At 37.1% G+C, this 27,514-nt stretch overlaps 2 protein-coding genes across 2 annotated transcripts in view; both read right to left on the bottom strand.

Moving 5' to 3' along the window:
* The window catches only part of LOC134663259 (potential E3 ubiquitin-protein ligase ariadne-2), a 295,209-nt gene that overhangs the window by 162,726 nt on the left and 104,969 nt on the right, over window positions 1-27,514 (bottom strand). The gene's annotated exons all lie outside the window — the stretch shown is intronic.
* The window catches only part of LOC134663247 (uncharacterized), a 51,110-nt gene continuing 25,502 nt past the window's right edge, over window positions 1,907-27,514 (bottom strand). Inside the window, exons 3-8 of the mRNA XM_063519648.1 lie at window positions 18,493-18,560; window positions 8,095-10,430; window positions 7,213-7,338; window positions 6,269-6,350; window positions 4,262-4,432; window positions 1,907-2,652 (exon numbers count right to left, since the gene is read on the bottom strand). Of these exons, the coding sequence (XP_063375718.1) occupies window positions 2,489-2,652; window positions 4,262-4,432; window positions 6,269-6,350; window positions 7,213-7,338; window positions 8,095-10,430; window positions 18,493-18,560 (2,947 nt within the window). The 3' untranslated portion in view covers window positions 1,907-2,488. The remainder of the gene's footprint in view (window positions 2,653-4,261; window positions 4,433-6,268; window positions 6,351-7,212; window positions 7,339-8,094; window positions 10,431-18,492; window positions 18,561-27,514) is intronic.

Raw genomic sequence — 27,514 nt, forward strand, 5'->3', positions numbered from 1 at the left:
CTGTGTGTAAATCACACTTTTCCCAATTTAGCAAGGGGCACGTGCCATAGTGTAAAGTGCCACCATAAACGTCAAACTAGTCAAACTACTATGAAAATATGACTTAGTGACGTTAGAGTCAGACAGAGAAAAGTCTGCAGCGATTTTGATAGCCCACGCAGTGCAAGTGTCATTTTATATGTCAAACTTCTATGAATTTATGACGTGTAAATAACACTTGCACTGCGTGGGCTATCAAAATCGCTGCAGACTTTTCTTGGTCTAACTCTAATAATGTTCGATGTAGAACAAACGTAGACAGCCTTTTTATACCTATGTACCAAAGCTTCTTCGTTTTTTCTTTTATTATGTCAAAAAAATCAACCACTAATATGACTTTTTCCTGTCACTCGTTCTCAGTAGCCAAGAAATAGGTATCCTTGCGCCATCGGTGTGGTGATTATGAACTAATATTAATAATGCAAAATCCAATTGTTTGCTCAGTCTGAACAGTGTACGGGATCCTCTATTTTTTTTTTGGTAGTTAATGTGTGTGTGTGTGTGTGTGTGTGTGTGTTGAGCATGGAAAAAAATCATACATCTGGATTTTAACAGTTACCTACTGTGTGATGCTTGTATGCTGGCCGAATAGGATCATAAATCTTGCTTGGAAATCTGCCGTAAGTACGAAGACAATATCTTTTTATGAATATCTAATAAATTCTAGTTCTACACCTATGTTACTGCTGGCAGCGTAGCATTTTACAAAGTAAATTTACTTACACTTGTGTGTTGTCTGTGTAACATCTTCCAACAAGAAGCAGGAACCCGTTTTAGGAAAGTTGACAGTAACTACCTTCGAAAGTATCATTTAAACGAAAATTTTCATGAATGAATCCCCAATTATTTGAATTAGACAACAAGTACCTAACATAGGTAGTTAGGTACCCAACTTTTGACTATTATATGAAGTCTACTTGTAGATCGAGGAAATTTTGAGCCAAATTTTCATCTGAATGTAGTTACATCGATTTCGTGCTGTATTTCTAAATAATAGTGAACATTTTATTATTCATAAGGTTACGATGAAATGGAACCTGCTACGGCTCGAGCAGATCCTAGTAATCCTACCTTTTCACATTTAGCACAATGATTGAGGCATATAATTCCATGACAAGTAAAGTCAAACAAGTTTTTGTGATGCATGCGACTAATAATAAAGTAGACAGTAGATGAAAGTAAGTAGTTTATTATTATTATCATTACAAGAAAATAATAACATAATTAGGTACAAAATATAAATTAACGGTCTGCAACATTATTTTCCTTACGTTTATCAAATCAATAAATAAGGCAATTAAGGGTTTTAACAATAAGCGAAGGGCTAACAGAGATAGGAGTATGCACAATAACGAATAAATTGCATAATATTTATTTAGAAAAATACCAATGACAACAAGTATTTAAGTATATTCTTAGTTATGTACAACTTATTCTAAGACTAATTGCTACAAATTAGTGGTAAAGTAAGACTTAAAAAGCCTACACGACCATGGCAAGTACTGTTATAAGTAGGTATATTGTAGAATAGGTAATACAGGAAGATTCAGAGTAATTAATTAAGTCTACTCAGTGACCGAATTTTACTAACAAAGACTTAGTCATAAAAGTACATACCTATAGGAGGAATAGGTATATTAGGTAGTTATATTAGAACTATAATTTTAATAAAGATAAAGAATATTATAAATACGTAGTATTAAATACATATCCCGTAGTCTACCCAAGCATACTCACTGTAGAAATGAGAGGAATTCAAAATCTGAATATGTGTTAAAGATTTTAGGGATTCCATTTTTGGCGACTATACCCATATAAAGTGCGTATCATTTTGATGAAGATTAGGTAAATTTCAGACCCAAAGATGGCACTCTACAAGATCGGATTGCCACAAAAACTTCTAGCTTTAAGTACTGCGCCAAAGTGCAGGCAATAAGCATCTCCGCTTGCCATTCCACTGTCTAGACTAGCAAATACATTCCTGTTAGCTTCAACCAATAAAGTTTAAATAATTTAAAATAACGAAACAGTCTTCGAGAGGTCCTAAAACGATAAAATGTAATCTTTCCATTTAGTTTAGGGACAAATTGGCACAACGTTATGTACTTACATCGAATCTACTGACTAAATGAAGGGAGTAAATTGTGTTTGTACAAGGAGCGGGCCGCGCCCTCGCATCAGACGCACTTCGCTAAATTGAATGGTGTCAGTTAGCATCTTTTTATTCTCCCGTTCAGTAAACGTTCAGATAAACAGCTCTCGTTAGGCTGAGTGCTAACCGGATCTCGCGCGCACGCGCCGCCTAATTAATTCAGCCCAAGGCCTTCCAATTTCCCCGCACTGCCTATTTTCAACAAAATACTCCAATAGTGAATTTAAATAGGCCACACAAGTCTCATTCTCTTACGTATTATTCGCCTAATCAGGCGTTTAAGTACCTAAATGTAGGTTATTTCCCTACGGGGTTTCTCAACACCAACGTGACGGGACCGGGTGGAAGCGCCTTGAGCGCTGCCCAGGCCTGAGTACGCGTGAATCCCTCCATCGACGTTCCTCCCGCTGAAAGAAGTTCAGCACCGACTAGAATACGTCCACTTTGTGCTGCCGCTCCACCTGGAAAATTGAATAGATTATGTTATCGAAAGCAAATCAAAAAAATTCCAATGTGCGTAGAATTCACATAATTTTTGTAATAAAAAAGCGGCCAAGTGCGAGTCGGACTCGCCCATGAAGGGTTCCGTATTTAGGGGATTTTGACGTATTAAAAAAACTACTTACTAGATCTCGTTCAAACCAATTTTTGGTGGAAGTTTGCATGGTAATGTACATCATATATTTATTTTAGTTTTATCATTCTCTTATTTTAGAAATTACGGGGGGGGGGGGGGGACACATTTTACCACTTTGGAAGTGTCTCTCGCGCAAACTATTCAGTTTAGAAATAGTTATTTGTACAACAAGAGATCAAAGTTTGATATTTCTTCGAGTGCTTATTTTGAGTCCCGTGCAAGCGAAAGATTCTATAGTAGATTCACGAGCGTAGCGAGTGAATCTAATTTAGAATCTTGAGCGTAGTAAGGGACTCAAAAGCGCACGAGATGTAAATAACTTTGATCTCGTGTAGTTCATAAAACTTTTCACCTCAGCAGTAAGAACATTTAGACAACCCGAAAAATGTAATCCTTCTTCATCACTTACCTATTTAGTCATGTTTCTTAAGATATACTAACAATTAAGTATAATTACCGCAATCAAACACAAAAACAAACAAACAAACGTAGTAAATTTCAGTAAAATAGGTAATATATGAAAACAACGACCATCAATTGATTGACATTTGAATCGGCAACTTTTTTTTTGTAAAAAAAAAACATTGTAAGATACGGTCCGAATTACGGATACTTACTATTTGTAAACTATTGTAGAGATTCTTAAAAGTATAATTATTTATTTTACGTGATATACTGTGTATTTTTTGAGTTCGTTATTTTAATCGTACAATAAATTACGTAAAATATAGTGTTTTTATCAGTTTTTATCAAATCTGAAACTTTATTTTCATTAATTACATATTAAGAATTCATACTTGTATGTGTTTTGGTACGATGCGTTCTGACGGTTTTCGGGGGTCTATTATAAACCGTCAATATACCGTTGAATGTCGTTTGAAATTTTTTTTGTCTCTTTCTTTTTGCTAACGACGTGAAAGGGACAGAGATAATAAAATCCAAGTATTTCGAACTTGTATTAGACCCCGCATGTTGAAATGACATTTGAATATTAAGGTCACTTGAATGTCATTTTGTCTCACTCAGTGAGCAAAATGCGATTTTGCTCACTGTTTTTAAGTAGCAAAGTACCCTTGTTCGAGCTGCTGAGGTGAAAAAAATTATATTAGAAACCTCAATATCATTTTTGATATACCCCACACGTATCGTATGGGTTTGATGAAAAAAAAATTTTTGAGTTTCAGTTCTAAGACTTCTAAGTATGGGGAACCCCCAAATTTTATTGTTTTTTTTTCTATTTTTGTGTGAAAATCTTAATGCGGTTCACAGAATACATCTACTTACCAAGTTTCAACAGTATAGTTCTTACAGTTTCGCGGAAAAAAGTGGCTGTGACATACGGACGGACAGACGGACAGACAGACAGACAGACATGACGAATCCATAAGGGTTCCGTTTTTTGCCATTTGGCTACGGAACCCTAAAAATGGTACCTGCAAAAAGTTTCTTGACTGTCAATGGGCGGTCGCCTTGCGGCGAGTCCCGGCCGCCGTCGAGGCCGAAGCCGAGCCCGGCGCCGCCCCCGGCCTTGTCCAGCAGCACGGTCACCACAGACCCTCGCTCGGCGCTCTCCGTCTCGCCCTCATAACGAGCCTTCGACTCCGCTAGATAGTAACAGCATATATGTATATGATTACAAACTGTTGGTTTATCATTTATGTTTGCACCTAAAGGCGCATTGATCATGTATGTGCAATAGCTTCTAAATAATTAAACCCCTATATTGAATTCCTTTCTTAATCGGAGGACAAGCTTTATGATTATCACAAACTTAGATTCTGTAAATCCAAATATTTATGAATATTAATTAAATCTGAACAAAGCAATACCGTAAAATGGGGTGAGTAGGCGCAAAACTGACTGAAAAACTATTACAACAATAAACAATCAATGCCGCCATCTGCAATAATTTTATTTCACACTCCAGGTTGGCAATAATTTTATCTAATTTGTTGACTTCACCTCACCAGTCACATTTGTAATCAACTTAACCAACCAGACAACATTTTTTCAAATTTCCGTCAAAATTTGTTTGCCATTATTACAGTTATCCTTGCTATTTCGTTTTATTTTTTGATAAAATTATAAGAACTAATTACATATGTTAATGTTAATGTCACTATCATCATATTCATCACTTACATAACTTCAGAATTCATGCACCACCAACAACCAAATATTTATCTGACGCATTAGGCAACGATCTTGTTTCAATAATAAAATGCGGGCTAGAGACCAGTTAGAGTTACACCAAGTAAAGTCTGCAACGATTTTGATAGCATACGCAGTACGCAGTGCCGCAGAATAAATAATAGTACTGAGTACAGAAGACTCACTCTCTAACAAAACGTGTCTGTTACGATCAGCACAGATATGGCCGCTAGGTGGCGACACTGGCGACAGCGCCACGCGCGGCTTATGGCTTTCCCCAAAAATTGGGGCAGAACGGATATACTTTTAGCTACCTGTAGCAAAGCGACGAAATCGCGGAGTGAGCCAAGCCTGGCAGTGCAAGTGTTATTTGTACGTCATAATGTCATAGAAGTTTGACGTTTAATATAACACTTGCACTGCGCGTGCTATCAAAATCGTTGCAGACTTTTCTTGGTCTAACTCTAGATGCGTCTGACGTTTAGTAAGCTTTTTGATACAGCCGAATATAATGGATTTAAAGGGTTTATACTGCGCATTTCCCTCATTTTTTTAAATACCGGGATCCCGGTATTGCCTTTAAAAATACCGGTATTGAAAAATGCGTTTAAAAAGACGGGATCCCGGGATCCCGAAATACCGGGATCCCGGTATTGGAAGCCCTAGTTCCATTCCACCCCGTAGTCCCTCGTATCTGGGGTGAGTTGGGTTTTCATACAAAGGTGATTTTGGAAGATTGTTTGATCGATTTTTTTTTATTATGAGTATTACTATAGCTCCATTTTAAATTGGAATACATAATTTTTGTAGCAGTAGCCTTAAAAATCCATCTCACCCCCTTTCAACCCTTCTCTCCCCATTCATAACCCAACTCTCCCCGCGAATCCTACTCACCCCATTTTACGGTACTTAATTAACATGCAACATATGGTCGGTTATGCAAAATAAAAGTAGCGCTAAGGTGAAAAAATACATATTGGTTCAAACGAATAATTTGGCTAACAAACGTTGGCGTAATAATTGTTAAATATATAATTAATGCGTGATTAACACAACATAATCACCAGTTTCATGTGATTTTATAAAATATAATTATTACATCATTTATTTTACGATAACGACACGATTATATGCAATATTGAATTGACCTAGATGCCTTAAACATTATAGACATTTACATACCTATGGATTTGCATTATTATTTGCAAGTATGCGAATATTAACATGCCTTTCTTATGAATACCTAGTTTATGAATAACAAACTGTATTGTGATTATTAAGTATCTTACCATTGTCAGAGCCGCATGTTACGCTACTCGTGTTATCTTCGATATCGTTCTCAATTTCAATTACAACCTCCGCACGTTGTTCCTGAAAACAAACCATTGTACATTACATTACCTGAAGCAATTTATTATTTTAAACGGGGAGTTTCCTACAAATGTGACAGTGAATAAATAGGAACTATAAGAAATGGGTACATTTGATCATAAAAGCCATCCGGCCAATTTTAGAGATATGCATAAATAACAATAATATACATATAATAATTAAAAAAGCGGCCAAGTGCGAGTCGGACTCGCCCATCAAGGGTTCCGTATTTAGGGGATTTATGACGTATTAAAAAAAAACTACTTACTAGATCTTGTTCAAACCAATTTTCGGTGGAAGTTTGCATGGTAATGTACATCATATATTTTTTTTAGTTTAATTATTCTCTTATTTTAGAAGTTACAGGGGGGGGGGGACATTTTACCACTTTGGAAGTGTCTCTCGCGCAAACTATTCAGTTTAGAAAAAAAATATATTAGAAACCTCAATATCATTTTTGAAGACCTATCCATAGATACCCCACACATATGGGTTTCTAAGTATGGGGAACCCGCAAAAAATTTTTTTTTTTCTATTTTTGTGAGAAAATCTTAATGCGGTTCACAGAATACTTCTACTTACCAAGTTTCAACAGTATATTTAGTTCTTATAGTTTCGGAAAAAAGTGGCTGTGACATACGGACGGACAGACAGACAGACGGACAGACGGACAGACAGACAGACAGACAGACATGACGAATCTATAAGGGTTCCGTTTTTTGCCATTTGGCTACGGAACCCTAAAAAGCAAAGTTTGTATGGCACCGTTTTGGTAAATAAAATGATAATTTTGACTGATTCCATTGAATCCATGCTCAAACATTATTAAGTATTATAATTGTAAAAGTGAATAGGAAATAACCTTTAGGATAGCAACAGTTTGCGCGTGGGTCAAGCCCACCATACTACAGTTGTTAATGCTGCGAATCTTCGCCCCTCGTTTTAATCCAGCTTTCGCTGCCACGCTGTCTGCTAAAACTCGGTGTACCTGAATAACACAAACTCAGTACATTTTAAAGGCACAAGAGAACTATTCATTTAAGAGCCCATCAACGTGCACACTAGCGCCACTGCTAAATAATCGTGATTATTTAAATTTAACGAAAGATATTTACAAAAAGGGGGCCGCTACGTACTGTATCTTGTATTAAAGTACCTTTTGAATACATCAAACTATTTTCTATGTTGCTGGATTCGTCAATATATGAACTCAAAACAAAAAACGGCCGTTTTAACTTTGGACGCATAACGCATAGATTGACGAATCCAGCTATATACAAACTAGTTTGATGTATTCAAAAGATACTTTAATACAATATACAGTACCTACGTACTGTATCTTTGTATTAAAGTACCTTTTTTTAATATATTTCTTTAAATTTAAATAATCACGATTATTTAGCAGTGGGGCTAGTGTGCCCGTTGATGGGCTCTTAAAGACAATTTATAACGTCAATGACTATTGATTTCATTATTTTACGAATTCCACAATACAAATTGACCGACCATTTCCCCCTACTGTGTTGTAGAAAAAAAACGTTTTTATATCTGCAACTACTTTAACCAATCTATAAGATTGTTTATTACAACATTAGACTACATCTCCAAAAACATGATAAAAATTTGAGATTCCATAAATAAATAAAAGCACAATCCATTAAAAACGGTACTTAAACGTTTGTCTACGAAATATAAGGACACCAATCTGTAACAAAACAATTACATAAACACTTGTGTTACTTACCGTGACATCTTTCGCTTCGCAGTCAATGCCGCCGGCTAGAATGAGGCCCACTCCGGAACTGACACCTTTTTGTAGCCGAACTATTTGCGTCGGTAATTTACTCTCCTCTAAAGAACTTAGCTCACTCTTATCACTCAGAAATCCATTCCCATTACTGATTTTGTAAGTAAGGTTTTCTTTCATTGGTAGATTTGTTCGAACATTGAGTGAACAAGGTGAAACTGTTGATTTCAAAATGGTATTTTCTCGCAAAGTCGGTATTATATCATGATTCTTATCTTGTACACTTGATTTTTCAACTTGTTTTAGAACTTTATTTTTATCATTATTAAAGCTGTTAAGGCCCGATTTTTTTATTTCTTTAATTATGGTTTCAGAAATCACTTTAGGTGGATCTTCGACTTTTGCTGTTTCTACAACAACTTCACTCGGCTTGGGTTTATTCGCTGAACTTGAATTTCTCTTAAGTCTAGAATTCTTAAAGTCAGCTTTTCTTTGTCGCACGTTGACCTCTTGGTCGCTGTCAGAATCAGTTTCAGCGATCACCTTATTGCGACGTCTGCTATCGCCTTTATTCGAAATAGCACTCACGGAAGACGTGAGTGTAGAAAGGCGCTCAGACGCATTGCGCGTTGGGCTGGGTGATTTCTCGTACGACTCGTGCGAAAACTTTGTTTCCACTACGGGTGACTTCAGCTTAGCATCGCGACCGCTCCTACATTTAGCCGAAGCCAAAATATTTCGCCTGTTGATGGTATCTATATTACAGGATTTCGAAACTTTTCTTTTATCTGAGTCAGCAACAGAACTTTCTAAAGAGCTGCAACTAGCTTGCGACCCTGAAGTAGCTGCCGATCCCGCTGAAGAACTGAGTGAAACATTTGTATCAGATGATACCGAGCGACATACATTACGTTTAACGTATTCCTCGCAGGTTTTTTCTAAAATTACTGATTTTGCAGGAATTTCAGTTTTTACTAGTGAGTATGTTGTATAATGTGATATTCTAGGTGAGAGGCGAGAGCTATCGGACTCTATGCTATCTAAATTGTGTAAAGGTGATGATGCTGACGACCGATAGCTAGATTGTGTTGAGCTCATAGCAGAATCATTATCACTGTCTACGATTTCAGTGGCAGTACATATTTTTATTTCGACATTTTTGTAATCCCGATTATTGTTCAAAATGGATTTGTAGTCGGTACTGGAGCCCTTATTAAGATTGATCGTAGAAAATTTAACTGGTAACGTTCCATTTTTAACATCAGATGTTGTGCGAGCAGGTCTCGGTGCAAAAGTTTTACTATTAAGCTTATTAAGAGCATCGACTTTTTCGTTGAATTTCCTTTCAGGCGTAGACTCTTTCGACAATGAAGAAGGTGTATACACTTGTAAAGACTTTCTTTTAAAAGCTGGTGAATACTTGGGTAGATTATTTGGTAAAAAATTAGTTTTCCAATTACTTTCATTTAAATCAATTATCTTCTTGTGACTTGGTGTGGTCTCCTTATTGCTTATACTCGTAGTCAGATTTGACTTGTATATAAACGATTTCGATAGATTATCCTGCACTTTAATTTCAGGTAAATCTACTATTGGCGATTGCACTTCAGGTATTACCAACCCCCTGAGCTTAGACAAAGATTTTTTTCTTTGTTCAATTAAATATTCTAGATTGGATTTGTGTACAATTTTGTCACCATTGTCATCACTTATACTGCGAGCATGAAACACTGGCTGGCTAAAAGTTTTTTCTATATTCGATGGTAAAGTAGTTGTACTGCCATAAAACAGAGGTTTACTATCCATTAGACGAGGACTCAAGGTTTGAGCAGTTTCCTTACTTGACGTCCTAACCTTGCTTTCTATGGCTCCTAGTACCTCTGGACGCTCTGAATGTCTTTTATACGACCTTGGTACTTCATCGAGATTATCTTGAGACTTGGTTAATCGTCTATCCAGAGACGAGACTTCGTTGTAGCTGTTTGTGTACGACGTCGTGCTTTTTCTGGGGACTGTTAGATTTTTTGGTAAAGTCCCACAGCTATCCAATTGATCTGATGAAGGAGCACGATCACTTGAAAACATAGCTATCTTGTCTTTAACACTGGCTTCACTTCTCGCATCCTGCGTCCTCGAGGCGTATGAGTAGCGGGTGCGCGTTGTTGGCCAGCCGGCGGGTAGTCGGGGTGGTAGCCGTGACGGAAGCTCGGGAGCATTCTCCACGGCGTCCGCCGGCGTTTCTACCCCATCGGGTGGCTGCCGAGGGCACGTCGGCAGGGGAGTCTCATCATTAGAGAGACTTTTGTCTTCGGCATCGCTTTTATTGACCCGATCTGTAAAGAAGAAAAAAACGATTAGTTCCGGTAATGATATGAAGCTATTTTATGTGCGAGATATGCGCTAAAAAATTCTTCGATTTTTTTAAATAAGGGAGTAAACTATCATTTCCAAAGAAGACCATTGCAAGCACGTACCTCTCCCTTTAAATAGCATCTATTTTTATTGAACACCCTTCTTTGATCGTAAAATTTGTTATGCACTAACTTAAAGTTACGAAGAACTGACAGTACATATGGGTGCGATAATATTTATACATTTGAGACAAGGCCTTGAATGCGACGTGTGGACAGACTAAGGCAAAATGGAAAACCAGTATTCTGAGACGATATGATGAATCACCAGTGGTGTCACTTTACAGTTGACCAACCTATTAGCTCAGATGATGCGTCATTACTTCTATTACAACCAATCGCCGATATCTATGCAATAATTATTGTCATTACTCAGTACCAAACCGTCGCAGTAAGCATGTTAACATTAAACTATAATCTACCTTCTCTTTCTTCTTCAATTGGATGCAAACATCGTGAATGTCTGATTTTAACAACACTATAAGATTGAGTATCTAATACTATCACCCTTTGTGTATACATCACGTGTAAAATCTTAATAAAATTTAAACATGTGCGTATATAAGGAGGTTCGCGTTTCAACTGATGTTTTTTCCAATAAATACGTAAAAGCATTACATACGTAAACGCGATTAATATCTACACGTCTTGTTTATTTTGCGGACATGGCACGCTTCAATTTGTTTGAACAAATGTTTCGTGCGCACTGAAATTCAGCATTGTGGACCACTTCAAGGGTTTGGCGCTATCGATGTTTTCGTCATCACACCGGAATAAAGAAACTCACTGGATAAATTTAATCAGTTGCGCAAAATGTGTACAGAATTATAATATAATGTCTAGAGTTACTGTGCCCAAAGGTGGCGCGAGCGGATGCACATGTGTAGCACCCAACCAAATGCAGCCACCTACTTATAAAACATATGTATACCTACTAATATTATGTAGTTTTATTTGGTAGCATTTTCAATACCTTCTACTCCTATGACCGTAACAAAACGGAATAAGAAATGTATAAAAAGTTTTTGGGACACTTTTTTTCTCGTATCAGGATCGAAACAGATGGTCATTCTGAGTGGAAATAATGTGAAAATATCCAACTCTAACACAAAATTTGACGGAACGCCCTAAGAATGATTTCACAGTCGTGGCTGATACTAGGTTCAACAAAAATAGTGGGGACCCGTTTAAGGGCATATTCGGTATCTCGTTCTGATTAGGAAAAAGTAGAACATTTTTTTTGACCCGAAAAAATTGCAATAAATGCAAATGGCGTCCACATTTTTCCGTTTAGGTGATAAAGCAAAATAAATCTATATGACAAATACCAAACGTTGGGGAATCAGTGGAACAACAATATTAATATTTATACTGATTTATACATACATTCATTGGTTTATTAGAAAACACAATTCCCTTAATGAGATTTACTATTTAGAGCCGCAATCAGTCTTTTCATACTACATACATAAGTCATCCTCTTTTTTTGATTTTTTTCTACCTACTTTTAAGAGGACAATTTAAGTACAAAAGTTAGACCAAATGAAGATTTTAAAACGATTTCCAGCTTGCTGGGAATGAATTCCTCAAAACGCATAAAACCACCCAACTACCTATACTTACTCCAATACTGCAAAAACTGTGGTCCACAAGTTCAAAAGGAAATTAAGTATTTATCAATACTTACCAATATTCATTTGGGTTTACTCCGATTTTATCTTCCATTTATAAACATAGGTACATTGTCATAGAACTACAAAAAAATACACTAAAAGATATAGGTACCTTAACAAAAAAATTACAGTAAATTTTGGAACATACTTGGGGTTTTGGACTATAGTTGGGTGGTTTTGCGTATTTCTCGATCTATGTAATTTGATTAGCCTATGTCAAATTTGCTATAATTTTTTTTTTGGGAAGAAACGAACAGTAATAAATTAATGTCTTGAGCTTGAGTAAGTATATTTTAATTGCAGGTAGGCATGGCGTTTAATAATAATAATAACTTCCGGAACTAATAACTTAATAAAGCATTGCAAACATGCGGTCAATACAGTAAAGCAATCATATACACTGACCGTAGAGGGACATGGACCGCCGCGGCAGCTTCCTCATCTCCAACATCGTGAACTATCGCACTTCAAGGATGTTCACGTGAACTAATTCATAACCGCACACTTTCATTTAATAAACCAGTTTCATATTCCAGTTGATTCAGAAAACATACTTTCGTTGCAAGAACGGGGAAAACCACAAAAACATTACACCCACATTTCGCGCAGAGAACAAAAAGCTGTGCACTTTATTTATTCGGCATTAAAACAACAATGCCGCGAATCTGTCAGTCCAAAGAAAGAGAATCGAGTTAAGAATGCGGAACCAGCTCATTGACGACCGAAATAACAGTTATTTAACATAGGGCGGTGCGTGCAGTGAGCGCCCACGGGCCGGTGCGCGGGCGCCGGTCGGCGCAGGACGAGCGAGCGGCGAGCACGGGCGGCGAGCGCTGTGCCGCCGCGGCGGGGCGAGATGCACTGAGTCGCGGCGGGCTTGCACAAATTTGCAGCGTCGCCGCCCTTGACGGGGGCGTTGCTCCGAGCCAGGGACGGACACAGAGTGCGCACGCGACTCTCCCCCGCATCCCGCTCGCGAATCGCGAATACATAAGCCTTGAGAACCTCACACATCACATACCACTACAAACCCCAGTCACTAAAAAGACAGCACTTTCGATAACACAACACAACCTACAACAATATCCACAAAACAAAAACACAGCGCACCTAATATGATATAACTTATAATCGCTCTCTCTAGTCGGTGCTCTAACTTTAAAGTAAGCACGAATCTGTAAAACCGAGCTATTTTTAGCGAAGAGAGGCATTGGAGGGCGGCGACCGTGAGCGCGAGCGCAGACGGCACTCGCGCGCACAACAGATGTCAGGGTCGCGCAGGCGCCCCGCGCAACCGCCGCCGCCGCGCACCCTGAGCACCGCTCCACTTCCGATTATATGACAGGCCTTCTACAGCAACTTGCAAGTTGGATTAGGCTTAGAAAATGCGGCCGGACCGATCTCACGAGTGCACTTTCTTTTCATCAGTACTGAGAGGAGGGAATAAGTGTGGCATCTCGGAATGCGCCATGCCATCTAGGTACATAGAGGTGACGTCGCCATGGCCGCGGGAGGTTGGAATGCCGCCTGTGCCCGCCGTGCCGCCGCCCCTCGCAATCCGGACGCGGCCTTTAAACCGCTCCGACGTGTTTGCAGAGTTGTTTGCACATTTTTTTACATTCCCGTCCTTTTATTAAACCTTTTTATAATAGCCTCAATATAGATCAGAACATTGAAAATGTAGATACATCGACAAACATGGCACTAAAAGCTCAACCAGAACTACCTACCTATATGTCGGCATGTTGACTACTTCTCTGCATGTCGTATTGACTTATATGTATGTGTAGAGCTTATTTTATTATATTTTTTGATTTGGGAAGCCACCAGGAATACGTACTTCATTTTGTTAATAATCTTTAGGAGGCTACCTACATTTTGTTTTAAAAAGCCCGAGCGTCGTCATAAAAGAGAGAGATTCCTGAAACAAAAGGCAGTCACACGGAGTCAAGTAAAACGGCTTCAAAATTGAATAACTGATGGGTTCCAGCTCCAGCAGCGAACTTTAAAATACAAGATAGGTAAGTGAATGAAAGTGTAATCGATTTCACTTTCAAAACTAAATTAACTTTCTCCAATGACATGTCTTATGTAATCTCAACGAGACAAGAGTCATAACCGCAACATTTGTATCTCGAAAAGGTCGTCTGGCGACTCTTTTATTAATTCAAAGCGCTTACTTGTGTTTATTAGTCGGGCGATCCATCTGACATAATGATCTGGTATGGCACCGACACAACATTGAGTGATGGACAAATTCAACACCAGAGCTGACGTATGAACTGCAGGTTAGCAGTGTATAATAGTGGGTGGTGTGCATGGTGAGCGTCGCAAGCTGAAGTGCACAGTTTGCACACAATACGTAACGCTACCGCTACTTATTTTTTGCCATGTGATATAAATGCATTCGTGAAATTATGTCTAATTAGAAAAGGTAATGAATGCGGCATTTTGCGGGCGGCGTTCGCGACATTTAAGTCGAATAAATATCGCTTCGATTGCGGTATGCGACCGACGACCGAGCGAGCTGACTGCTGCGAATCAAACCGGGCACGCTAGGAATCCGCCAAACGTTACAACATCTGCACCTTCGCTAGCTTTTCGAATGTCAACCTTAAACTGTACTATATTAGAATCTTATACATCGCGTACAAAATATAAACGCTTTTTGTTAAAGCCTTCACTCGAGAAAATTCCAGGACTTCCAATTTAAAATGGCAACCGGATAAGTTAAGCCCATCAAAGTTTTTTGGTTCAAGGTATTAATGGATTCCGAAGCTCAGCGTTTCCGACCACAATAAAACAACTTGAGCGTTGCGAGGGTTTCAAGGCACACGGGTAGTATTTAACCAGTTAACGTGTTGCTTAACCTATTTTTATAAATAATGAGTAGCCGAAGGAGCAAGTGTACAAGACACTCAAGTAGAGCGAGTGTAATCCATGGCTCAGGTGCACTATAAAACTGCTAATATCTTCCTATTGTGATCGTATCGATTTAACGTAACTACCTACCGACAATGGCTATCAATCATAGCGATAAGCATTCGAAATCGAATTTCTGGGATGCAAAATGCCGGTTAACAATGAAAGTTGACGGGTGGATCGTGGTTGTCAATTTAACGATCAGCCAGCGGGATATCAGAACACTACTTTCCTTATAAGCATACTTATAAAGTAAGGACGGCCAAGTCGAGCTATATTTGCGCTTATAAGATACAGGTACCTACCGATAAATATTAACTTACTTAACTGTTTTGTACTGTATGCTATGGAATGGAACACTTCAGTATGTTTTTGTTACGGCTGAAATACGTACGTGACAGGGACACCTTAAATACATACCTACATAATTTTAACGTTTGTATAATAAAAAGTAGTCTTAATAAAACTTGACAAAGTAAAATTATCCGAAATGTTTATACTATGACTAAATGAATAAAATGCGAAACGTAAATTTCCTTAAGATTCATTTGGTAAATGAAACAACTGCCATAAGTTTTTTGGGAAGTGAAATTTGGCGAAATATTGGCGAAAAAGCAGTACCTACCTATACCGATTGTCACCAAACGGAGTGGTGACATTCCTACATAAGTGCCAATGACTGTAGATACTTTCCAGTGCTAATTGGGTTATTTACCTTATTTATTCTACAACACGGACGTAAGCAAAAGCCTAAAATGGAAGGGGTACACGCCTTCTAGGTACATTCACGGAAAAGAAATGTTTAAAATGTAGCTCAATATTAATTATATTTCCGAGCGAGTATCCAGTTTGCCCACGGTACTTATAAGGTTTGAAAGTTTACGGCATTCTCGCAATGCAGTCCAAGCCTTGCACCGAAACTGCATTACAGCATGTGCAAAGAATGAGCAGGAGTGTCATTCAATACGCTTACGGAGCACGGGCGAGTCGAAAGATCAAGAGAACCAGTATTAATGGACTCTTCGATTACGCATAGTAGGTACGGAGCTCAAGATCAAGTTTCAGTGGTTCGCAACCGATGAGAATACCCGGACAGGTGCGACAATGCGGGCGGCCCCTCGCAAGGTGCACTTTCACGACCCCGCACACGCAAGGATTCCTACTCAGCTATAATATAAAACTAATATTATACAACCGCCAGGAATACAATAAATATAAATTTTCTCTACGGGTTCAACAGTATCACCGATTAAGAAATTTACATAAACACGATTTTGCAATGATTATATAGGTATTTGTATGGGCGTTTGGAGCACGAGGCATAGGCGTGGCGAGGAAGTGTTATTCTGTCAAGAAACAATGTGATAGGTACTTGAGCATATAAATGATAATAGTACAAACTCGCTTAAACACTAACACTGCGTACCCTTATCGACATTTACAAACTATTATAATTAATTTACTAAGACGCATGCTACGTATGTAGGCATTGTAGGCGTCGTAAGAATATGTAAAAAAAAGTTCTGTATAAAACGGAGTTTTGCCTCTTTCTTGGAAAGTTGACAGAGAAGTAGTACTTAGTTGGCAAATTACTACTTTGGCCAGAAAATCACGTTAGTGGCGTTCGCTAACTAACCCGAAGAAGCAGGATGGGAAGCCTCCAACCAGATATGTCGTTAATAATGCTATGCCCTCCTCCAATAATGCAGCCCTTCCAGGGCTCATGTTTGAAACAACTCATTTGTTATGTTATTTAATACCCATATTATGTACAACATAATAAAGAAATAAAGCAAATAAAGAACTTGAAACTTGAAACAGATTGGCAGTTGATCTAGTGAAATCCTTAAAAACCTGTGTACAAAACTGGACCAAAATATAATATTAAAAAAAAACAAGCAATCTCTTATACTCAATGATTAGTATGAATGACAAAGTATAAACTTAAACTATATAAACTGAGGTTTACTTGTGTTTACTCTTAAGTTACAGTTAAGCTTAAGACTCAGAAAACGGAGTTTATCAAAAGTGTAGAGCTTTTTTAGATGACAATACGGTTGCTAAAAATTTTATTAGCAATCTTGATGCCTTTCTCTAGGGACTTCAGCGATTTGAATCCGGAGTTTTTGACTTTCGTTCGGCACAAAAACTGAGAAATATGAAAATTAGTTTTAAAAATGAGATACAAATACTATTTATGCTTGAGGAAACTCAGCAACTACTGTTTTATAAAATACACAAATAATTAAAAGTCCAACTAAACCATGATATCTGGGGTCCGAGCTCGCACATCCATCTCGCTCACGCTTAGCGCAGTGAGAGTGAGATAAGAACACGAACCTACCGGGCCTTAACTATACGAAGGATACGTGGTTCAACGTAAAGTATAACGGACTCCACCCTGCACCCCTGCAGTGACAAAAACAAGTCACGCTTTATTCACAGCAGCGCTAACGAACGTTCATAAACAAATATACTCATGGCAATCCTTTGTCTTCTTCCATTTGCAACGGTTAGCGTCGATTAATTTCCTTCAAATGTGTAACAATGGATGGTTGAGATATGGGTTTAATGCTGAGCAGCCCTGAAATCCTGCTCATATTTATTTAGACTTCCGAAAATGTTATGTTAACTACAATACACTCAGTTGTATAATATTATACATACAATTACAAGATTTTTCAATAATAATAGGACTTTTAAAACTTTGTACTTATTACAAGGCTAAGAAAAAATATTGGAAACATTTGTATATATTTTTTTACTTTGTTTTGTTCTAAAAGGGTTACTCATCAGACTACCTAAAATATTGGTATACAATTGGTAGGTATATCAATGATGTTTTTCGTCGACACGACGTTACACTGAGCATGTATGCGAATAACGACTATATGCGGCGAACTCCCTATCTAACATGCAAATTTTATACAAATTGTTAGTCAGATAGGTGGTCCACGACGTATATCGCTTTCGATAAGTGCTTGTAAGGTAAGGCCATTTACAGTGTATTCCTAGATAGGTACACTCTAATATTTTATAGTAACTAATGTATTACACGCGTATAATCATAATATATCCTAAGCGAAAAAAGTGAACCACTCACTGGATTCCTTTGGGGTGCATCCGGGACTTTAACGTTATGATGAGAAGCGGCGAACACGAATGGCTGCCAGGAACTTTACATACAGGTATCATCAGATTTATTTTCAGGCGTATTGTGCACGTTTCCACTCGATGATTAGTAGGTACTCACATTGCGATTTAGTAGGATTTAATCCGACAATCACTGGGTTGAAAACTTGCCTCTACTTCACTTTGCTACTTACCACCGCTTTACATTTGATACACCTATTACTCTGTACCCTTATTTAGTATTTATGTTAACATACCTTCCCAGAAGCTGCTGTCAAACGTTGATTTTCGATCGCGTGTTTCGTTTTCTATTGCGGCTGGTTTTCTGGAACAAAAGTAAAATAAATATGAAATTTTTGTAAAATAAATGGCTTTGAATAACAATAAAAAAGACAAAATATTTAAATGTGTATTCAATATTCGCTCAAAGACACGTACATGGGCACAGGAGCAAACGACGACTGCATGTAAATATGTACCTACTAAAAAGTCAGTGTTATTGTATGAAATTACTAACGATAAAACTTTAATGATATAAAATAATACCTTACATCATACATCGGTACGTGACTAATAAATACCTACTAGATACAGCACTTAGCTAAGCGAAGAGCACGTTCATAGATCCGATGTTAGATGTTACTCATCTCGATTTAATTATTAATTTAATTATTCGTTTTGTACCATCTGGAGCTCCTCTTACAATCAAGTTCAGTCAACTGCAACTAGCGGATTCTCATGCGCCTCTAACTAAAGTCTCTAATGGCAGGCGTGTCTCACTCCGCGATTTAGTCGCTTTGCTACAGGTAGCTAAAAGTACATCCGTTCGGCCCCAATTTTGGGGAAGGCCATAAGCCGCGCGTGGCGCTGTCGCCACCTAGCGGCAATATCTGTGCTGATCGTAACAGACGCGTTTTGTTAGAGAGTGAGTCTTCTGTACTTAGTACTATTATTTATTCTGTGCTAATGACTTTACCTACGAATAGTACTTATGCATATGTAAGGAAGAGTACAATTTTATTTGAGTGTGGTATATATATTTGAACGCGAACTGTAGAGATATATCTCTATTAGTAATATTATATTCTTTTGACGCACTGTTCTATCCGCTACTATTACTGACTGTACCCTGCCGACCTACCTACTCGAAGAACTCATGTCATAAGAAGACTATATACCTACTTTGGAACCTTCATAAACGAAGGTTAAGTTGTCTACATACTAGTACAATGTAATATAATAATATCACATAGGTACCTCATACAATATGTATTATAGTGAATAATATAACATATACGAGTACATATCTATTAACTATTTTACTCGTATTTATCTATAAGTATGTAATAGCTATGTTATAACGCGTAGCAATAAATTACAAGTGTACGGTTATTTTGAGACTGTATGATATACTACATATGTTATAAAGCATATCAATGCATATCACGAGTGCATTACCTCACAAGACAAGTACTTAGAATTTATTCGGCACCAATATTTAGTAAAGAGACATTATTAACAGCGAAGTTACTTAAAGTATAGTTATTTAGACGCCTAGTCGCGTAAACGACGGAGGCGCGCTTTTAATCCTGCAATGCAGTGATTTATAGCAATTGTGTGTAAGTGTCCAATTTCTGTAATAGCGACAATTAGCGGGCGGCGGTGGCGCGCCGCTGCTGCTGACTGCGCGAGCGCACTCTGCTACAGTAGGCTAACTCCATAAAAGCGTACCTACCTATAAATTAACTTTTTGCAATAACAGACTTACCTCGATAAACGTAACTATGTATTTCCATTGATATCGTACGTGCGGAAGTCAAACAATAATAGCACTTCCCGTGCTACTGATAAAAACTCCACCCATATTTTGTATCCCGTACCAAAAATGCTTTCGAGACAAACCGCATTCATGTACCTAATGGGTGACCTGTGTGCTAAATCCCATTTACATCTATTAAGTGTTTTTTACGAGGAGAAAAAGTTAAAAACTTCCATATATTTTCGGGTTTATATAATTCTCACACTCCAATCTAAACCTCCTTCTATAAAGTGTTGCTGGTCATTTAAGAATAACGCCATAATTGTTAAGCTTATAATTTATAGTCAAAACATCTTAAAATTTTGTTCTCATGCCACCTAAATTCTGCTCAGGCAGTGGTTATCAGCTAAAGTCTTGAAACTCTATTATTAGTATTTGCAGTTGGCCTACTGTACCGCTATGTCAAGCCTGCGGCCGGTCGACACACCGCCCTTCCATTATCTGCACTTCACCACCACTATTTACACATTTATTAGAGCTTCACAGAAACCATACTTTACGGCGATTTACATCGCATCAAGGGTAAGAGCTTCATTACAATGACAGGCTACTCCTTATTAAACACACCTGCCTCTTATATTCGTTGGAAATGTCGGAATGATTTATTTTAAGTCAACAAGAAAGAGCAAGCTTTTCAATCCTATAGAAAGAATCCGGTTTTAGTGGTTGCTTCGCGCTTAACCAGAATTGTTACTAGACCTGGGTACCTATAATATAGCGTAAGAACATAGCAATAATGGAGTTTCATTGGCAATTATACCTACTAGTCACGAAAACATACTTAAAGTAGACTTTCCCACGAATCGAAAAGATTATTTATTGATTTCGACTTAAATTATCGACGCTTTTATGCGATTCGTCCGCATTCTTGTCTCCAATAATTTTAAAGCCTTATATAAATAGTGGTTAACTGCAGTTAACCTCATGAGGATTGGTGTGTTCCTTACGTTTTGGTTTTGTGCAGGTATTAAATCGACTAGGTATGCCCCAATTCCCTAAAGCCTAGAACGTGTTTGAAGTTTTGAGAGTGAGTGCTATGGTCAGTCGTAACCCCGTTTGCCAGTTATGTGCGATCGATCGTGCATAATGGATCTCAAAATTGTTCACCGCTGCACTTAAATCTAGGATAGGTAATAAAATACCTGAGCCACAATTTCTACAAAAAGTTTTAGATAGTAATGGTGTATAACATAAAGTCAATTGCCATACGACTTAAATCGTGACGCTCATGCTATTTCATGAAATCTTAAAATGCACAATTAAATTTATGCAAATTGACAATGAGTCACGTTTACGGACATACGGACTGGCATGAATATAATTATCCTCCAAGATCCATTTCAAACTAAAACTCCGCCAAACAATAACATACAGAGCAGGCTACTACGAAAATGTAAGCAAAACTGCTATCGAAATGTCAGGGACCGCCCGCTCGTTGTTAGGCTAGTTTCAGAGGGCCTACCGCGAACCACGTTCGACGTGTTACCTCCCTGTCAAACTTACGTACGAATTTACAAGTGCGACAGAGAGGAAACACGTCGAACGTGGTTTGCGGTAGGCGCTCAGAAAGGCAGACTTCGCCTGAACACAGCGCACTGGCAAATGCCGCTCACCTTGCTTGTCTCACAAGTCTCACAATACTGTGTGCCGGCGACGCCGACCTACCGCTTCACGACTGGCTTGATATTTAAAGGCAGGTACGTTGCCAGTAAAAAGCCAGTAAAAATTCAGTAGGTACTTATTTTAAAGGCATAAAATTTATTTACAAACAAGATATATACAGTGTATTACTAAAACAAAATAAAAACTAGCTTAAATCTAAAATAGGCCCTTGAGGCATTGTACCAAGGATGCTGGCGACATTTCCTCGCTGTATCGCAATGCTGATACGTTGTGCGAGGTAGCCGCCAGCTCTTCGGTCACCAGTTACGTCAACCAGACGCTTCGCGATTTCTGCGAACAACTTATGCGCGCTGGGACCCCATGGACCTAGACCGTTAAGGCATAAAATAAATGCAGAAAAATATTATCTTGCTGTAAGTAAGTGTGCCTATTTTAAAATCTTTTTATCATTCCCTAAGGGTTTAACTATTACGACCAGTATAGTTGATATAGTAAACTATTGTTATATCATGCATTTTTTATGATATTGTACATTTTAAGATTAAATAGTATCGTATCATATACCGATATCCTTTAACGAAGTACCTAGTTAAACTAAAAAGGACTAAATCAAAGATACCTAAAAATACATGTTTATTAAAATAATATCATTGCACACCTAATATACAAAATATTTCAAAAATTCAATCATCTTAATAAGGTAGTGGCACCAAAAATGACCGACCATCAGAAGATGAACGTTTGCCTCTACAATCGAAATAATTAAATTCTGACTTACGTTATACGCTTAGAAGTATTTTTTACACATATAATATATATATATTTAGTTTTCCTACAATATTTATTTATTTATTATTTACAAAAACTGAAAATCTCCCCCGAGGCTAACATGTGATGTGAGAAATTTTAGTTCTAAGACATTAAATCCACGTATGCGGTCGTAAACGGTCGCCGCGTACAATCGTACATAATTATATTTATTAAAGACTATATATTCTAATGTTTACGTCATTGACAATTTAATTTTTTAAATTATTATAAGTATTAAAAAATGCCGGGACAACTCGAGGAAGATGATGATTATAAATATGAGAAATATTACAGGATTAGATGGACGGCGTCCATTTTTCAGGCTAGGCCTAGTATTTTCAAATGTTTTTATGAAAATACTGAATAATAAACAATTCGGAGTCGTTTAATCTAAACTCAATTATATGCTGAATCATTTTAAAAAGTAAAAGTTACTGAAAACGCATCTTAATCATATAAAAAAAAGTTGATGTAGTCGCATAATCGTTAATTTATAAGCGCCACTTCTCTAATAACACACAACAAAAATAAACTACTTATTTCTTATTTCATGTTATATTTTTCTTGTGTTTACGTTTTGGTTTTGAACCAACTTTACAGAACGTGCAAGCAAACGTTGTGTGCAAAGTTATTTTATATGCGCGTTGGGACGAAGGCCAAAAGGATTGTGTTATATCGTCATGTTCTGCTCTACTTCATTTATGTTGATGCACGTTAGAGGTGCCTATTCTTGGAAGCTACAGTTTTACAACCTGCTACTCTCCGAGAGAAATAAGCACTTTATAGGCAATTTTATGCTTTGAGGTAGGATAGGACCAAACATAATGTGTATACTTTATCTAAACACTGCTGCTGCTTAGGAATATAATTAGCTCCGGGTCTTTGTACTCTATTTTAGCATTATTCCTTAATTTTATATACAGCTTATTTATGACTTTTATATAGATATTCATATTATTTTTATGTAGATACTACGTTCTAAAACTAACTTCTGTAACAAGAACATTACCTAATAGCAATCTTTATCTGCTACTTTTGTATACGTTTATGGATTGAATCTTAATTCGAATCGCATACTTCGTTAGTAAATTACGAAAAATTACATTTAAAGAGACCTGTTTTTATTACTTATTGTTATTATTTCCTATTTTAATTTTATTTATAATTTTAACTCATGTGTGTCCAATTTTATAATGTATAGGTAACTATTTAAGTGGTATATGAACGAAAGTGTTTTTCCGTATTGTATACAACTAAGCACCTATTCGGTTCGGAGATGTTCACTACCAGGAGTTACCATCTCTAGTACCTCGCTGGCTGCCAGGCTAAGGCTAATTCAAGATAAAACATTTTCCATTAGCATCTGTATGAATACATAATTTGTGAAATACTACACACAGCACACAACATGCCCTTTAGTGAACGAAGTTCGAACTAAATTCTGATTATCCAGCAGACAAATGAATGTGGTACCCACCTCATATTTACACGTGTAACTGTAACGTCTCCGTTCTAGGTGCCTTGGCGAAGTTCATTCGCTAGATTGTTGTGTTAGGTAATCGTTTCGTCGATACTAGGTATTATGTTTTAACTAAAACTATCGTTCTTTTTACAACTATTATCCTTGTAAAAACTATGATATTGTCTATGCAGTACATGCGTAGTCTTAGATACCCAGTAACCCAACTGGCCTTATAATTACTTAGGCTTGTAAGTGCCTTGGGATATATTTCCGACGCATAATACACCAGCAACGAGGCACGCCATGTTTAATCAAAAGGCAGAATTGAGTGCATCTCGCTGGACGCGAGCCGAAGCCTAACGTGGCCTAACCTAGGCTAACCGCGTCGTGACCATCCACCCCGCCCCTCGCCCCGCGGCCCTTTGCGAGAGGCCTGCCATGCAATGTCCAGTACAAATATACAAAATATGGAATACTTGCAGACTAACTATTGAGAATCGAAGTACGGAAATAGTCTGGAAACTGTTTGGAAAATAGTTCCTGCATATTAATATTTATTAACATCAGAGCATTTTTGCACCATAGTGAGTGAGTGGTGATGTGGTAACTATCGTTGTTTTGTTCAACGATGCTTCAAAGCCTTAAAGTTTTTGTCTAATGACCTCGAAAGCATTAAACTGAAAAATTATCATAGGTAGACCGGTTCATCCTTATGCATCCTGCTCTCTGTGCGATTTTTTAAGTGACTAATCGGTCCAGGTCCATACATAGGTACATATAATAGTGTTCACAATGTTCCGTTTCTGTACCCGAAAGTTAAGAACATTGGTGAGACATATCGTCGGTGCGAATAAAAAAATCGCGATGTATTTTTTAGCTACTTTACAGTACACAAAAAAAACTGTTTATTTTCCTGTTTGTAATATATTTGTTGCACCTGTTTTTTTTTCTGGTAGATCAATGGTTTTTACATGATACTTATGCAGAAAATAAACAGTTTTTTTCGTAAATTTTTACAATATAAATTATTTTAACCAGAATTTTGCTACATAGCGACTTAAATTTGGGTCACTTAAAATCGTCATGTGTAAACTTTACACATAGCGATTTGTTGCCAAAGTAACGTAGCACGAGAAATGATACATAGCTGATTTTAGGGTCAATATATCGCCATGTGCAACATTATCGCCATCACCCTCGGCGGAAAACAATACTGTTAGTTATTTTCAAAACTAATATAGATATAAAAAAAATATTGATATAGGTCGACGGGAAATTGTAAAGGAATTAAAATATGCCAAAATCAAAAAATCGTAAAAAAACACATAGCGATTTTTTTATTCGCACCGACGATATTGACAAACACTTAAAACAACAAAAAAATGAACATTAATCGTTAAAAAAAAACAAGTGCAGTGATATACACGCATCAGCTTTCAGCTGCTAGTGTATTAAACAATATAATACAATATAATATAATAATATGCCCACAATACTGATCCACAACAATGGTGTACTCGTCAACCTCCGCAATTAACTTCGTCAATTAATCAATGTTAATATTTATGTAAACTAGTAATGATGTTAACTGATATAACTAACATACCTATTGCTTTGATGACTTCGACTTTGACTCTTCAAAACCTAAATCATAATAAAAGTAGGAAAAATTATGCTTTTGACAAATATTGTGTTGCTAGTGAATGTATCGCCTTGCAACTCGCCAAGCGGCGCGCGCGCAGACTCCTTTAAGCCTTCACGTCACTATTCAGTTACACATCGAAAGTACGTGTCTCATTACTACTTAAGCCTTCCTTCGCTGAACCGGTTAGTCAACCAGTGCTCAGAAAACTTCCCTTCCCTTTATTCAATTAAACTAGTACTAAGGTCAAACCTATTGGAGCGGTATCTGATCTATAGGCACCCAGATCGACATAAGAATATTAAACTATAGATACCTAGTCAGTAGTATTATTAGCATTATTTTAGGTAGTTACACACGTTAGCCTTCTTTCGTCAACTTATTTATTGTTTTGTCGAGACAGACTTGCATTGTACACGAACAACTAATACCTAGTATGTAACATGTACGGAACTACATATTTATATTATACAATGAGATTTCTTGCACTTTTTTTATAGAAAAAACGGCTTATTATTTAGGTACTTACCTACATATAAGATCTTATAATATTTTATGATTATGTAGATACGTGTAAAATCTGTCATATATGTAATACCCAAATGTGTAGATTACTTCGATAGGTACAATCGGGTCTTATGTGCTTATGTGTACCTTAATCATGAGCCTTATAACATTAATTGCCATCAAACATTTGCATTGTACTTATAACATTAATTGTCATCAAATACTGTAAACTAAAAATAGTTTTAGTGCATTTACAGATATGCAATGATGAAATCTAATGACGCTGAAACTATAATGGCGTTACTTATTCATAATCGTCTGACAAATATAACAAACCGTTGACAAAATTTAATTGTCAAGACAAAATTTTAAAAAGGTTTGTAAGAGGTTGCTCACGTCCTCGCCAGACAAAGAATGAAGGAATTTGGAGCAGGATATCTGGAACCAAAGGACTTTAAAATGCTACCCATGAGCTCCATCATCCGACACATGGATATGGTGGGAAAAGCTCTTGAGTAGTTGACGGATCTTCTCTAGGTGGTAATTGCACAAAAGATCCCTATGGGTCGAAGTGTATCCGCAAGGGCCCCCGAAAACAATAAGATAAGATAAGATAAGAGGTTGCTAAGTTCTATGAATAAGGGGTTAAGTACAAAATATTGGAAAACAGCGGTGACAAGTAGATGCAACTGGAGATATTTTCAATGAAGTGCAATTTTATAATCTAATAATTGTAGATTTTTTTTCTAGATATAGGTAGTTCATTGTTAATAAAACATTTTTGATTTCGCATCCAAAAACTAATAGCAAAACTTAACAGTCAAGTTTTTATCTCCGTTCCATCTGTCCGAATCGCTCACTGGAAAAATCGCCGGGAATACGGAACGGCAAATCAAATCAAAATTGCTGCCAGAAGAGCAATCTATCACAAAGATATTGCAAAAGTTTGATGGACACATATTGCATCCGGAAGATCGCAGCTGCTGTCTACACAAGTACCTCTGACTGTTGAATAATTAGATATTAATGAATAGTACTTCCACATAGATTTCGAAATTATTAAATTGAGATTTTAATAAAATAAAAAGACAAACCAGAATTTGTTTAGGCAGGAACGACTCAATTTTTATATTCCAAAAAACGAATGTTACAATGAGATAAATATAAAAAAAGTACCGAGCGACCACGACTTAGGCCAATTTTTTTATTTATAAGTTTTTATTTTAAGTGTTATTTATTATATTTAAAAAAAGTACACGTACTGTAGCGTAATTTAGGAGTACCTAATCGTCTTAATCTAACTAGCAAAAGCAAATTGCTCCATGGCGTCGTAACAAGTCGTAAGTGTATAATCTTTAAAATAAGTAATAGCATTTGCACTACAGGGGAAACTAAAGTAGTTACCCTTGTGAGATC

Source organism: Cydia amplana, chromosome 4 (genome assembly GCF_948474715.1).
Source record: "Cydia amplana chromosome 4, ilCydAmpl1.1, whole genome shotgun sequence".
Taxonomy (NCBI): Eukaryota; Metazoa; Arthropoda; class Insecta; order Lepidoptera; family Tortricidae; genus Cydia; species Cydia amplana.